General features: G+C 42.3%; 1 protein-coding gene across 1 annotated transcript in view; it reads left to right on the top strand.

Moving 5' to 3' along the window:
* Positions 1-15711, top strand: part of ST3GAL1 (ST3 beta-galactoside alpha-2,3-sialyltransferase 1) — a 189132-nt gene extending 173421 nt beyond the window's left edge. Inside the window, exons 6-8 of the mRNA XM_068234957.1 lie at positions 3519-3564; positions 7437-7556; positions 13535-15711. Of these exons, the coding sequence (XP_068091058.1) occupies positions 3519-3564; positions 7437-7556; positions 13535-13708 (340 nt within the window). The 3' untranslated portion in view covers positions 13709-15711. The remainder of the gene's footprint in view (positions 1-3518; positions 3565-7436; positions 7557-13534) is intronic.
* Positions 15712-16797: the final 1086 nt, after the last annotated feature.

Below are 16797 nucleotides of genomic sequence, written 5' to 3'. Positions count from 1 at the left end.
AGTTGGGGCCAGTTGGCACAGTCTGGCCGCGCACGCTTCCCCATCACGCTCCCGCCGCCGTCTCAGGTTCACTTCCTCTCTAATGCTGGGAATACACGGCTCGATTCTGAGCCATTTAGATGGTTCGACAGATCATTTCCAACACGTCTGATCTCCCGCCTGATCGTTTCCGCGCTCGATTCTGCATGGAGGACAATGGAAAAAGATAAGAACTACGAGCGGAAGATAAGAGAATCGCCTGCAGAATCGAGCGCAGAAAACGATCGGGCGCGGAATCGAGCAGCAAAATCGAGCCGTGTACGTCCAGCATTAGATGAGTGCGCCTCCATCTTTCATTTGATTTCATAACACATTAAAATAAGAAATATATAAATTTAAAGGATGGGCATAAAAGTTTAGAGTCAATTTAACACATTTTTCAATACATCAGTCCTGAAAGAGGGACCAATGAGGAAGAAAGAGGGAGAGGAGGGGCAAGGCTTCCAAAGAGGGACTCTCCCTCCAAAAGAGGGACAGTTGGGAGCTATGAAGAATCTTCCGGAACAGAACTGGTTTGTAGGTAGGGGACCACTTGTATACAGAGAAGGGGAGGATTGTCGCTGATGGGAACATAGATGAGGGAACAGGATCATTTTATGGCTGCATGGCTTCTCCCTCCGCCCACTCCTGAGCGCCTTGCTTGGCAATGTGTGAAGTTTTAGTTTTCCATCATTTGGCATCTGGTCCCTTTCCAGTGTCGCCGCCTGTATTGTGCATGTGTGCGTCACTTTCCTACTGAAGAGCCTCTTGTAAAGGGTGGAGGAGTGTTACTGAGTGCTCTGTGCTAGTTGGAACAAGCTGAGAGAGGCCTGCAGCGTGACACACCACCCATACACTTACATGACTCGTGATGTTACCGTGTGCTCTGCTGCCATCTAGTGAGCGAGAGAAGAAACTGCAGCCCACAAACTCCTGGGAGCTCACCATTGGGCATCTTTTCAGAAGTCGTGATCTGATCTGATCTGGAAAAAAATTCAGTTTATTATTTTGTTATGTCACATTTTATAAAAGTGGGATTAGGTCTGGGCTTGAAAGTTCTGGGGTTTTGAAAACTGAAGAGGTATAAAAACATAATACTTCTTAAAGAGACACTGAAGCGAAAAAAAAATATGATATAGTGAATTGGTTGTGTACTATGAATAATTACTAGACGATTAGCAGCAAAGAAAATATTCTCATATTTTTATTTTCAGGTATATAGTGTTTTTTCTAACATTGCATCATTCTATAATATGTGCAGATTACACAACACTCAGCATTCAAAATGATTCTTTCAGAGCAGTCTGTGAAGTAATGACCTCTCCTCTAGCAGAGAAAAAGTAAATAGTCCAGGAACAGTTGAGATAATAAAAGTCAGATAACAGCCCTCTCCAAGACTAACTTAGTCTGAGAGCTTAAAGGGAAGGTTCACGTAGGAGCTGTAAAAAATAGAAATCCAAATCCACTTACCTGGGGCTTCCTCCAGCCCGTGGCAGGCAGGAGGTGCCCTCGGCGCCGCTCCGCAGGCTCCCGGTGGTCTCCGGTGGCGATCCCGACCTGGCCAGGCCGGCTGCCAGGTCGGGCTGCTTCTGCGCTCCAAGTTGCGTGTCACTTGTGCGCGCTGACGTCATCGGACGTCCTCCGGGCTGTACTGCGCAGTACAGCCCGGAGGACGTCCGATGACGTCAGCGCGCACAAGTGACACGCAACTTGGAGCGCAGAAGCAGCCCGACCTGGCAGCCGGCCTGGCCAGGTCGGGATCGCCACCGGAGACCACCGGGAGCCTGCGGAGCGGCGCCGAGGGCACCTCCTGCCTGCCACGGGCTGGAGGAAGCCCCAGGTAAGTGGATTTGGATTTCTATTTTTTACAGCTCCTGCGTGAACCTTTCCTTTAATGGCTTGTTTGCATAGAGATAACAACTGGAGTTTCTTAACTCTTCCTGTACTGGAAACAATTACACTGATGTATCTGATCTTAATGTTTTATTTCTTAGCTGTGCTACACATACAAATCATAATATCATCATTTTTTTTCGCATCAGTGTCTCTTTAAGATAAATGTATTTGCATACCTCCAATCTTTTGAGATGAGAAAGAGGCAGTGGCGTAGCAATAGGGGGTGCAGAGGTAGCGACCGCATCGGGGCCCTTGGGATAGAGGGGCCCACTTTCAACCACAGTATTAGCCCTTTATTGGTCCTGTGCTTGTAATAAATCACTTCTATAGATGATTTGAATAGTGGTAATCATTAACAAGCTGTTCCCCATCCCCTTCTTACCCCTCTGACACTGTGGTTGTCCCCGGCAGAGTTTGGCACGCCGTATAAATTGTTATGTATAGAGTACTTGGGGGGACCCAAGGCAAAACTTGCACTGAGGCCGACAGCTTCTTAGCTACGCGACTGGAAAGAGGGACACTTAAGCCACGCCCCTGCCACACCCCCGTTTAACCCCTAATCACGCCCCTAGTCACGCATACCATAAAGATTTCATAGGAATAATATGTTGTTTTATAATTTAAACCACACTGGTCCTTTCTATCCTGGTGCATTTTCCTTCATATTAACATTTTAAAATTAGTAATATATCAATTTAAAGGGTGGGAACAACCTCTCACTACAGTTGTTCTTTAAGTAACAAGAAGCAGCAGATATATGTAGTGATATAGTTAAGTGTTATTTATCTCAGCTTTGTAAAACCCTTAAATGTATTTACATAGTTACATAGTTATTTGGGTTGAAAAAAGACATACGTCCATCGAGTTCAACCAGTATAAAGTACAACTCCAGCCCGTCCCCCACATACCCCTGCTGATCCAGAGGAAGACGAAAAAAAACCCACCAGGCATGGTCCAATTAGCCCCAAAAGGGAAAAATTCCTTCCTGACTCCAGATGGCAATCAGATAAAATCCCTGGATCATCATCATTAGGCATAACCTAGTAATTGTAGCCATGGATGTCTTTCAACGCAAGGAAAGCATCTAAACCCCCTTTAAATGCAGGTATAGAGTTTGCCATAACGACTTCCTGTGGCAATGCATTCCACATCTTAATCACTCTTACTGTAAAGAAGCCTTTCCTAAATAAATGGCTAAAACGTTTTTCCTCCATGCGCAGATCATGTCCTCTAGTCCTTTGAGAAGGCCTAGGGACAAAAAGCGCATCCGCCAAGCTATTATATTGCCCTCTGATGTATTTATACATGTTAATTAGATCTCCTCTAAGGCGTCTTTTCTCTAGACTAAATAAACCCAGTTTATCTAACCTTTCTTGATAAGTGAGACCTTCCATCCCACGTATCAGTTTTGTTGCTCATCTCTGCACCTGCTCTAAAACTGCAATATCCTTCCTGTAATGTGGTGCCCAGAACTGAATTCCATATTCCAGATGTGGCCTTACTAGAGAGTTAAACAGGGGCAATATTATGCTAGCATCTCAAGTTTTTATTTTTATTCTTTGGATATCTTTTAATTAATACATGTTCCTCTCTCCTCCTTACAGCACATACGCTCCAGTGCCACGCAGAATCAAAGTTGCCAAAGAAAAGGTATGGTGTACTTTTTTTTATAAAAGTTGTTGTACTTTATTACACCAGTGTTTACATGTTTCTTAGCCTTTAAGTCTGTGCCCGACCTTCATTGGGTGTGTTTGTGTACGATTCCCTGTTTAAAGAACTGACTAGATTAGCCGCATGCTTGTTTCTGGTGTTATTCAGACACTACAGCAGCCAAATAGATCAGCAGGGCTGCCAGGCAACTCAACAACAACAACAACAAATAACATTTGTAAAACGCTTTTCTCCCGTAGGACTCAAAGTGCATAAGCATGGCTCAGACCAATAATTGCTTGATTGGTAAATCATGGTACAGGGGAAGAATTCTATAAGTCCGGAATAACCAGGCTAAACAGATGGCTTTTCAGTCTGGATTTGAATAACTCCAGGGAAGGGGCTGTCTTTACAGGGTATGGTAGGGAGTTCCAAAGAGTATGCGCACCATAGGTTCACTGTAAGGAATGCGCAGGCACTGACTGGCGGTTTGTGTAATCAAGGACGCGTATTGCTGGCCAGCGCATGCGCATTACCTAAAGACCTTGCTGATCCGTAAGTAGCAGCAGGCAACAAACAGTTCATTACAGGGCCTCGCGAACTGTTCATTCCATCTCTAATCTTCAGCCTGAAATACAGACAAAGAGCATCCAGAAAACAGGAAAAGATCAAATCACACTAAACTATTCAGGTCCACAGCATCCCCTTGTGTGCTGCAGTCCTAAGTCCTTGCAGAACATTTTGTTTCTACGGATACGATCTATGAGAGGTGGCGCTAACGGTGGGGGTGTAACGTAACCATACCCGCCACTTGTGACTGCTCTGTTGCTGAGGCAAACGGGGGATCCACAGCCCTGTTCAGCGCTGCTGGTTCCCCGCGACGTCCTCCCTCTGTTTATGGCATGGCGGGGGTGAAGAGAAGGGAGAAACCGAGAGCCCAATATAGTGTAGTATGTACTGTGCTATTAGGATAGTGAAAGAGTATGATAATTATACTCACAAGTCAGGGTCAGGGTTACCTCCAAGGCAACCACTGATAATGCAGGTGAGGAGATTATCCTGTCCTCCTCACTTAGGAATAAGTCACTCTCTGTAGGTAGGAAAAAAGGGGTATCCCACTCCACCAGGGGTGGATAGTAAGTATGTGCAAAAATTACAGAGGCGCCAAAAGGATAAAAGCAGGTAATAAAAACGTTTAAAAAGCTTTCGAGGCAGTGGTGTACTTACCTCGTACGAGCAGACACTGAAACTGTCTATTCAAATAAATATACATTTTATTGGCGTACTCCGAGAAAAATGGGGACTGCAACTCGTTTCGCAGGTTTGAACCTGCTTCCTCAGGCAATAAAGATTGGGAGCATACAACGTCAGTGATTCCGGGTAACACCTGGTGGGGTTTTCACAGCCTCGTTTATTAGCGCTTGTGCCTCGCGACCTCCTCCCTCTGTTTATGGCATGGCGGTGGTTCCACAGCCCCGTTTAGCATCGCTTGTGCCTGAGTCGCAACCTCCTCCCTCTGTTTATGGCATGGCGGGGGTTCCACAGCCCGTTTAGCATCGCTTGTGCCTGAGTCGCAACCTCCTCCCACTGTTTATGGCATGGTGGGGGTTCCACAGCCTCGTTCAGCGTCACTTGTGCCTCGCGACCTCCTCCCTCCTGTTTATGGCGTTGTTAGATGAGCTGTCCTCTGTTTTAATACTAAACAGCTACAGGAACACAAAGATCTCTAATAAAAGTTTATGCCAGTGCCGGCTGGAAGCTATTAAATTCTGGCCTGCGGACATCAGAGACGTACCAGCTTAATAAATGCTAAGAGTCCTCGCTTGTTTTTAAAAATAAAACCCCTCAGGGTATGAAGACTGTCATAAGCAGGCTGACGTCTCATCTGTTATGATGACAGCCGAGAGTTCAGCAGAACCGCCGTGTCCCAGCATGCACTGCTCTGTGACTTCCTGTTATCTAATGCCCAACAGTTCTACACATACCCTCTGATAGCTTAGTAAGCTGGTATGTTGTGATTGTTGTTAAACTTTTAAATCCTATTATCCAGTGCTGTACAATAGATGGGGAGACATTACAACATTATGCAATGTTACACAGGGACATTCTAACATTCAATAATGGTACACAGAATATTGATGTAACAATGTAGGGGTTAAAATGGACCTAGACTCTTGCACAGGACAGAATGCACACTGTATGTATTTAGAGAGTTTAGCCTGTCTTAATTTCCCCCTCATCTGTGACTAATCACAAGTGTAATTTGATCTCTCTCACCTGTGTCAGCTGAACACGGCAGAACGTCTAACTGGTAAACACAGGATGTTAACAATATGTCTTCTTCTATGAAAGCAGGAAGTGGATACACTGTAGATTTATTGCAGGATTTGTCTCAGCTGTAACACAGAAATGTTTTTCTTTAAAGAACTATCGCAAAAAAAGTAGGCAGTTAAAATCTGACAGAACCGACAGGTTTTAGGCCAGAAACACAGCAGCAGCTGTGTTCATAACAGATTGCAGGGGGGCGGAGTCTGGTCTCCAGGAAGGAGGGCATTGCAGTAGTCCAGACGGGAAATGACCAGAGCATGCGCCAGGAGTTTAGCGGTGTGGGAAGTTAGGTAGTGGTGAATCTTCCTCACGTAGTCACCCCACCAACAATCACCGCCATCAATCTACAGCCTGTTTGCAGACTGTGAATCTACTTTACAGCAGCAGGGATTCCCCCCCAAAAAAACAAATATAAGTAGATAACTACTTGCTCTACTTACATAACAGATGTATGGTACTGTCCACGTTTTGATTTCAGTGAATTTTATATAGTAAATAAAGAGAATTCTGTTCCTGGCATTTGCCATCTTAATTCCCTCTTACTGAAGCCAATCCTGATGTCATTTCCTCCCTTACTTTTTCCTGTCCTAGAAACTGCCCTGTCATAGCTAGCTTGCTTTGTAAACTCATGTGAGCACAGCAAAGATCAGATTTCAGAAGCTCACTGAACTGCCCTCAGCCAATCCGTGAGGAGCAGAAACGTGGGAAGGGTGATGACAAGCTTCCTTCCCGTTGGCAATGGCCAGGCTGACTTGAGATAAGATTTAATACTGTAGAAACATTTCTGAATAGATTGGAGTGCTTGCAATGCAGGGTGAGGTTCCAGGCTGCATAATTGACACAGAGCCGCGGATAAATGGAATTTCATTTTGTGGCTGACAGTCCCTCTTTAACAGGAATCAAAAGGGTTGAACGGATTCTGGCACTCGATTCAGGAACATTTTTATTTAACACGGGACAAAATTACAACAGGTTAAAAAACGACCACCTGTGTCGACAGCTGTTTCGCGTGTCACCACGCCTGTTAAGGAACAGGAAGTGAGATAAATTTAGTCTACAGACGATGATAACACCAGAGAAGAAACCTTCAACTCCATCCAAGCCCCCACCCAGCTCCAAAGAAACTAGAATGTTATGCTTGAAAGGTCGTTTCTAAAGGTGCCCATTACTGATGCAATTTTAGTGAACGATCAACCTTACGATCCATCAGATTGGATAGACAATAAAACGATTTTCTTATTGAGTATTTCACTGATCCATTTTGCGGATCTATTCTGTTTGAAATGGTTGTATAGGTTATATTCTCTGTTCCACTAATAATCCCGATCGATTCCTCCTGACCAATTCCTTCTGATCATAATCATCGGATCGGAAAGGTCGATTGTTCGCTAAAGTTGTATCGTTCATGGGCATCTTTATTGGAGTCCATAACAACATGGGTTGTGTAGCAGCATTCTATTATTATTTTTTCCCTACTGAAATTGTGTGTTTGTGGTATGTGTGGTTTTATACATTTTAAGTTTTCCACCTTTTTATCTCTGCAGATTCTTGTTTATCACCCGGAGTTTATGAAGTATGTTTATGACAAGTGGTCGCTGCATCACGGTCGCTACCCTTCCACGGGACTGCTGAGCATAGTGTTTGCCCTTCATATCTGTGACAAGGTAATACGCCCAGGGCAGCTATTGGGGTGGACCTATGGGGGCTTTTATATACTGGGTACGGGGCTGTTGGCATACAACATGGATTTCTTTACCCTAGTGCTCTCATGCTATACTGCTAGATCAGCTGTGAGCAAACTATGGCCCACGGGTGCTATGAAGCCATCCCGTCGATAGAGGGCCAGCTTCTGCTCCTCTCTTCCACCATCCTTAGAGCGATAAGTGCAGGGCACGTACAAGGGAGCCAACTCACCCTATCACACACTCCAGCGGCGATCTTCATGGTAACAGCGGCATCATGTGACTTGCTGTCATTATGTAGCACCGCCGTTGCCATGGAGATCACAGCTGGAGAGTATGATAGGGTGCGTTATACCCAATCCTTCACTGCCATTCTTCCGGTGGGAGGAGTGAGAGCGAGCTGCAGTAACAGTAGGCCACATTCGAGAAGAATGCGGCCAAATACTTACAAAGTTTGTCCACCTGTGGTAGTTGATGACCTGCGTGTCCCACCCCTCCCTCTCACATCACTCCCCCGCCATCTAAAAGATGTAGAGCAGGGCTGTCTAAAGGTGGCCACTAACGATCCAATTTTTAAGGCAAAAATCGTTCTAGCGATCAGATAATTCTGATCGGAAGTGAAATCGTTCACTACACCATCAACGAACCAATCTTTGCTTCCTATCTATCACAATTAACAAATTTTGGTTTGACGAAAATCCAATTTGAATAACTATTTTTATTATCGTTCGTAATCAATTGTGCTCATCAACTGAGATTATTTACAACCAATCTGATCAGAATTTCAGTTGGTTCTAATGATTTTTCGCTAGAAATTGGATCTTTATTGGCCACCTTTACTCAAATGCGTGAGGGCCATATCCATGCCAGTGTCTAGCAAGGATGGAGGGATGTTTTCTAGTTGAGGAGCCACACCTTTCCTGAGTTAGTTCCATCAATTCATTTGAGATGAGCCAAAAACGTATGGGAACCTTGGCCCTCCCTCAAGGACTGGAGTCGGACAGCGCTGGTGTAGAGAAAGGGGCGGGCGTGCTGAAAGAGTCTGTCTGTAACATGTGAATTTCTCACAGGAAATGACCTCATCTCACACACGTCTGACATAGGAGATGGGCCTAGCGTGCAAGGGGGCACAGAGCAGCCCCCATCACAAGTAAGAGGCCTGAGCATTGGGACAAGCTAGCCTGCTCATTTACAGCCCTTAAAGGACCACTATCACGAATGATAGATTTGAACCAGATATGTTTAGAGCTGGAACATAAATTGCTGACGTTACCAGCGATATGTTTTTTGTTTTTTTTTATTGTTCCACATAAAGGCAAAAAAATTACTTTGTATCCTAAAGATGGCCACACTCCATACAATTAAAACATCTAATTTTACACCAATTAAATACTATTGGTTGTCCTGAAAAATCGAAAGCTTTTATTTGTTTTCGATTGAAAAATCCGAGCAAACTTCCCATTTTTTTTTTGTTTGGTTTTTTGAGATTGGACATGATAAAATTGGTCCGAATTTTCCAACAAGTGTTGTACGGCATGTGTTGGATTGTGAAATTGTTATTCAACCAGAAAAAATAGTATGTAACTATTCAGTACATACCAAACTTTATTTATTCACTTTTTTCTCTTGATTTTTCTAACCAACCAATTTTTTCAATGTTTGCTATCTTCTATCCCAAAATTGTGGAAATCTCGAAAATACGTGTGTGGTACCTCAAAGATTCTGATCAAAACTTCTGATCAATCTCAATGCTTGAATCGAAACAAAACTGTATGGTGTTTGGCCACCTTAAGCCTCTCCCTGCATGACATCAGAGATTATGAACTTGAGTTTCGTGTTTAAGGTAGACACACAATATACTGTATTTTTTGGACTATAAGACTCACTTTTTCTCCCCCAAAAGTAGGGGGGAAAAGTCACTGCCCCTTATAGTCCAAATGCAGGGAGTTCCTGACTTGTGTATGCCTGTCAATACGAACCAACTTGTGCCACAATGTTGGGGACTCCCTGTACAGTGCCCATGAAGAGGAGGACACAGGGGGACAAATGGAGGACACACGGGGACACAAAGGTGCTTAGAGGAGGACACAAGAACAGAGGTGGACACATGGGGGACACAGGGAGACACAAGGGTGACAGAGGAGGACACAGGGAGACACAAAAGGTACAAGGGGGCATAATCCACAAGATGCCCCTTCACCATAATTGCACCAGGTTTAGTGTATATATATATATATATATTTCCCCAGTTTTTTTGTCCTCTGAACCTAGGTGTGTCTTATGGTCAGGAGTGTCTTATAGTCCGAAAAATACGGGTAATTTTTTTTTTTTGTTTCTTTTCAATTTGCAGAGGGAGAACCACCATTTGGTCCATATCAAACACCACACTGTGTATAAAGTGTACCAATGTTTATTTGAAAAACCATAAAGCATAATTCATAAAGTTTTATTACTGACTGTTTGTGGTCATTTGCACTTTTTTCACCCTTGTTTGTTTGCTCTCTTATGATTATATTATGCGATATGCACAGGTATTTTCATGGCTGCACTTTCACTGAGTTGATATATTGAATCTGGGCTCATTTCCCAGCGTGCGCTCCAATTACTGAGCGCAATGGGTGATATTTTACCACGTGTGCTGCTAAGCTATTGTTTATAAATTATACTCAGCACGGTATATGATTATTGTGGTCACACGGCCGGTGTTGTGAATTTCTCTCTTTTTATTGATTTTATGATATTAGCGCTTTATGATTGATGGTATTGATAAACATGGTAATACTTTATACATAGACTTCAATTCACTAAGCTTATCTCCTGTCCTTAATAACGTTTCTAGAGTTGTTACCATGGTGATAAGGCATGTAGTATTCAGGAAACATTTTACCTCAGGCAAACCTAAAGTTAACTCTTCTGTCTTTATAATAACTCCAGAATTCTAACCACTTCACCACTGAGGGGTTTTACCCCTTGAACACCAGAGCAATTTTCACCTTTCAGCGCTCCTTCCATTCATTCGTCTATAACTTTATTATTACTTATCGCAATGAAATGAACTATATCTTGTTTTTTTCGCCACCAATTAGGCTTTCTTTAGGTGGGACATTATGCCAAGAATTATTTTTTTCTAAATGTGTTTTAATGGGAAAATAGGAAAAATGTGGGGAAAAAAATAATTATTTTTCAGTTTTCGGCCATTATAGTTTTTAAATAATGCATGCTACTGTAATTAAAACCCATGAAACGTATTTGCCCTTTTGTCCCGGTTATGAAACCATTTAAATTATGTCCCTATCACAATGTTTGGCGCCAATATTTTATTTGGAAATAAAGGTGCATTTTTTTCAGTTTTGCGTCCATCCCTAATTACAAGCCCATAGTTTATAAAGTAACAGTGTTATACCCTCTTGACATAAATATTTAAAAAGTTCAGTCCCTAAGGTAACTATTTATGTATTTTTTTTTATTGTAAATTTTTTAATTTTTTTTTAATTACAAAAAAAAAAAAAAATGGGGAGTGTGGGAGGTAATGAGTTAATTTTATGTGTAAAAGTCATTTATTTGTATGTGAAAAATGTGTAGGGTGTAGTTTACTATTTGGCCACAAGATGGCCACAGTAACTTTTTGTTTTAATGCGACCTCCAAGCTTCCTTCCGGAAGCTTGGAGGAAGAATAAGGAGGCTGGACACGTGAGTTTTTTCTCACAATGATCGCGCTGCCCATAGGAGAGCAGCTGATCATTGCGGGGCTTAGATCAACGAACGGGAATGGATTTTCCCGTTCATTGATCTCTGGGCGAGCGGGCGGCGGCGGTTTTACTAGCGGCGGGCGGCGTGTTTACGAGCGGGAGCGCGGGCAGCGTCGGGAACGCGGAAAGTACGTGTTTCTCCGTCCCTGGTTTTTAAAGGATGGAAAAAGGGGCGGAGAAATACGTACGCGCGGGGGTAAAGTGGCTAAAGTTAAACACAGGCTGTTAATTAACTGCATGTGAAAATAACTGCAGAGGAGGTAACTTAACTACAGAGCTTGGTGTAATTGCCTTCTTAAAACAGAAGGAAATTTGCAATAATTCAGCTATAAGTGAACATTTGTGGTTACCCACAATGCACTACTACTAAATATGCAAATTATCCCTATTCGCCCTTGTTAAGCAAAGCAAGCATCCAGAACCGCTGGTGTATAGCAAGCCTATAGCTTTAAGTTTTACACAGCCATATCAAACCCACATGTAGACAGCCTGTTTCGGACTTATTATTATCTTATCGGAATTATTGCAAATTTCCTTCTGTTTTAAGAAGGCAATTACACCAAGCTTTGCTTTTTTAGTAGGAGGGCTTTTTGGTCCCTTTTATCCCCCTATACATTCCTAGTAGTTTGGGTCACCCTGAGCTGCTTGGTTATTCTATTGTACTGGTCCAAGCCCTATCTCATACAGCCATATCAACCCCTGCCATGTACTGATGAGGGCCAAAAGTCCAAAACAGGCTGTCTACATGTGGGTTTGATATGTCTGTGTAAAACTTAAAGCTATAGGCATGCTATACACCAGTGGTTCTGGATGCTTGCTTTGCTTAACAAGGGTGAAAAGGGATAATTTGCATATTTAGTAGTAGTGCATTGTGGGTAACCAGAAATGTTCACTTATAACTGAATTATTGCAAATTTCCTTCTGTTTTAAGAAGGCAATTACACCAAGCTTTGCTTTTTTAGTAGGAGGGCTTTTTGGTTCCTTTTACCCCCCTATACATTCCTAGTAGTTTGGGTCACCCTGAGCTGCTTGGTTACTCTGTTAACTACAGAGGAGGTAACTTAAGGAATAAAGAGATAAGATAACTCTCTCACTGTGTGGTGGCAAAGTTTTCTCTTGCCTTATTATCTCCAGCTTGATCTTAGTGAATTGAGGCTATAGTCTGCTTTTGTGTTATATTTTTATGGGTACCTTTGTAGAAACCTATCTATCCAGGTTGAAGGATCTATTTCTGTCCCCTTGTGCTTATTGACAGCTCTGTCTATGGTCAGAATTGCTAGCTATGGATATGCGGGTTGCTTTTACATGGCGTGCTCTGTTGCTATGCAGCGAGGCGGAGGGCGTCCCTGGTTGCCGATGTTTACACTAGCAACCCACGTGAGCGGTTGTATGTTTAGTGTAGACACTGATAGAGCTTGAGAAAAGAGGTTCTCCTCCGACACGTTGCTGTTAACTGTCATGTGTCTTTTTAATTAATAAAAGAGCTTATACATAGATGGTGCCGGATACAACTTTCTGACATATCAATATTATCTTAAAGGATACCACAACTGACATGTGGCATAATGAGATAGACATGTGTATGTACAGTGCCTAGCACACAAATAACTATGCTGTGTTCCTTTTTTTCTTTCTCTGCCTGAAAGAGGTAAATATCAGGTATGTAAGTGGCTGACTCAGTCCTGACTCAGACTGGAAGTGACTACAGTGTGACCCTCACTGATAAGAATTTCCCCCTTTTTTTATCTCTTTCTTGCTCTCAGAAGCCATTTTCTTCTAGGAAAGTGTTTTATAGTTGGAATTTCTTATCAGTGAAGGTCACACTGTAGTCACTTCCTGTCTGAGTCAGGACTGAGTCTGCCACTTACATACCTGATATTTACCTCTTTCAGGCAGAGAAAGAAAAAAAGGAGCACAGCATAGTTATTTGTGTGCTAGGCACTGTACATACACGTCTATCTCATCAGGTCACATGTCAGTTGTGGTATCCTTTAAGTATTTTCTTGCTTTCTGGTGGCTTAAAAGGCATTTCATTGACATGTGTAAAAATATCACCTGGGAGAAAACTCAGGAGAAAAAGTTAATTGCATATGGGCCAATGTTTTCTGTTATATTTGTTATATAACAGGCTTATGCAAAAATAAATTATGATACGTGAGGTTAGATCTCTTAAAAATCTAATCAATGTTATGCTTATTTCCCTCTACACAGGTGGACCTGTACGGGTTTGGCGCAGACAGTAAAGGCAACTGGCACCATTACTTTGAGAACAATCAAGCCGCTGGGGCATTCCGGCAAACTGGGGTGCACGATGGAGACTTTGAGGCCGAACTCATAGGCAATTTAACGTCTATAAAGAAAATTAGTGTTTTCAAAGGCAGATGACCCCCAACTTGATGACCAACGGGATCCAGCACCCTCATCATGTTTTTCTCTGCAATGCTTTCAAAGGAGAAGGTCATCTCCAAAAGCCAAATGCATATTAGGTGTATTGGCTTTTTCAAGGACTTCTTGGTATATTTTAAGTTAAGCAAGAAAACTACCAGTGGTCATTTTCAGATTTCCTTGGGAAAGTATTTACCGTACCTTCTGAGCCACTTTGAGATGACCTCTTTGTGTTTGGATCTCAAGGAAGATGGCCAGGTTACCTGAGCCAACTGTATTTAAGAGAAGGAATTTGACTCATATTGGGCTTGACTTGTTAAACTGTGGCAACTTACTCCACACCCTGTCGGCAAGATAGGCAGTATTATTAACTGCTGTGATTGTGGATACAGAGTTTTCGGCAGTGAAGTTCAAGTTGCCTTGAAGGGCACATTTTTTTCCTTTAACTTAAGGAAAACAAAATCAGCACTGGACGGCCCTGCAAGTATTAGTGCTAATCAAGAAACCCAGTCCTTGCTGAAAATGGACTCGGTTGTGGCACAGGTACATTACCCATCAACCTCTTGTGATTTTACTGCTATGGCGTTTGAGAAAGAAACTTTGGTTAGCGTGTGACATTCATGATAATTTTACTGGTATTTGAAGCATCGGACATCTCGATCTCACCAGGAGTAACTACTAATCAATGCCGGTTAATCGAAATTTGGGCAAATTCCATCTGATTGCGGCTGAAATCCATTAAAAACTCAATAACACCAGTTTTTGTGGTTTTTTTTTTTAAGAACCAAAGCGGAAAATTTGAAGGTTTAGACCATCTTTGTTCAGCATTGCTGGTCTTTCCTTTCTCATACTTTGGTCCAGCCTATCAGAAGGAAGAGGTCTATACATTCTGTGGATGCAAATGGGTTTTTCACGAACCTCTAAAATTTGACTGTTGAGAATATGCTCAATATTTTTCTGGTCCAGATCGTGAGCATGCAGATGACTTCTAGGTCCCCTTATGGCCAAGAATCATTTAACCTTTTTGGGGTGATGTTAAGTCATTCTCTACTCTTGAAGTAAGAAAGATCCTGGAATAATTTAGGGTTTGCTATTTTTCTATGAAGACTTTATTCGAACTTGAGATTGTTTGTATCATTATTTTGTACTGTTTTATACTGATGACTTTTGTTCAGTTTTTTGGTTGTTACTAAAGAGGGTTTTTACTAAAGGGGCAAGTATAAATATCTCTTTGGTACATCAAGAATTTGAGGTCTTGAAAAAAACATCACTAATAGTTTTCTATTTTTATATCATTGCAAAGAAAAATGGTAATCAGTAGTCCTCGGTAACCGAACAGAAATATTATTCTGACTACACTTATCTGTTTTACCCGAATCTCCTATTAGTTACTATGGTGTTCAGTAACTATTGAGCATGGTGGTACAAAATCAGTACAAACATGTACATGTGGTACAAAATCAGTCCACCAGAGTTTTAATGAATTGGGTTGACTGTGGATCAACTTTTATGAGTCATTGACAACTTTGCTTTGTAGTTTAGCTGGATGAGCATAATCCTATTTGCTGTTGCGAATTAGCACTAATTCTTGTGTACCACTGAGGTATTTAGTATTGTTTTTTAGACACAAAAGTGTGAGTGTTGGGGGGATAATTAAGGGTGCTGATAATTTATTTTAGGGCCTTAAAATTAACTTGAGTGCTTTTGCAGTATTAGAATGTCCGCTTTTTTCAGTATAGTATTTCTGTTTTAAGTTATTAATGTTTTTTTTTTTGGGGGGAGGGGGATTAGCTGTGTGTGGTCCGATATTAGTCATGGATAGAATCTGAAGACATAACAACAAAAGTTGTTTTGGTGATACCTTTAAAGAGACTCTGTAACAAAAATGTCATCCTTTTTTCTACCATCCTACAAGTTCCTAAACCTATTCTAATGTGCTCTGGCTTACTGCAGCACTTTCCACTATCACAATCTCTGTAATAAATCAATGTATCTTTCCCCTGTCGGACTTGACGCCCTGTGTCTGGAAGGCTGCCAACTCTTCCGTGCTGATCTGTTATGCACACCCCTCTCCAGGCCCCTCTATGCACACTCCAGTGTGTGTGTTATTTACATAAGCCAGCAGCGTCTCTGCTATCTGATATCAGTGAAAGAAGAAGAGAGCTGGATAAAAATCCTCCTCTGGCTGTGAAAGGAGCTGGCTGACACATACTGAGGAATTACAGACAGGGGCAGAGCTGTCTGCAGGAAGAAACAGCCTGTCACTAGTATTCAGTGGATGAGAGCTGCAGGGGGACATGAGGTAAACACACAAGTGATCTCTTGAGATTCAAAAGGAAGGCTGTATACAGCCTGCTTGTGTATGGATGTATTTTCTATGTGTGGACATACTGTACATCAACCTACTTCCTGTTTTGGTGGCCATTTTGTTTGTTTATAAACAAACTTTTTAAAACTGTTTTTGACTACTTTTAATGCGGTGGGGATCGGCGAAATTGTGACAGAGGGTAATAGGAGATGTCCCCTAACGCACTGGTATGTTTACTTTTGTGCGATTTTAACAATACAGATTCTCTTTAATTACTAAATGTACAAGATTTCTTTGCAAGCTTTCGAAAAATTTTAGGTTTCTCCTTCAGGCATGTTACAGAACTGGATCAGAACCACACCAGGCATGTTACAAATTTGGATTAGAACCATACCTGTATCATGCCTGAAGAAACTTAAAGTTCTGAAAACTTGCAAAGAAATCTTGTACAGTTAGTCATTAAAGGAATACTGCAGGGGGGTCAGGGGAAAATGAGTTGAACTTACCCAGGGCTTCTAATGGTCCCCCGCAGACATCCTGTGCCCGCACAGCCACTCACTGATGCTTTAGGCCCCACCTCCGGTTCACTTCTAGAATTTCAAACTTTAAAGTCTGAAAACCACTGCGTCTGCGTTGCTGTGTCCTCGCTCTCCTGCTGATGTCACCAGGAGTGTATTGCACAAGCCCAGTATGGTCTGTGTCTGCGCAGTACACTCCTATGACATCAGCGGGAGCAAGGACACGGCAACTCACGCGCAATGGTTTTCAGACTTTAAAGTCT

The sequence above is a fragment of the Hyperolius riggenbachi genome, chromosome 5, assembly GCF_040937935.1.
Source record: "Hyperolius riggenbachi isolate aHypRig1 chromosome 5, aHypRig1.pri, whole genome shotgun sequence".
In the NCBI taxonomy this organism is placed as follows: Eukaryota; Metazoa; Chordata; class Amphibia; order Anura; family Hyperoliidae; genus Hyperolius; species Hyperolius riggenbachi.
Note: the sequence above shows the minus strand (reverse complement) of the source record. Positions and strands in the feature narration are given on the sequence as shown.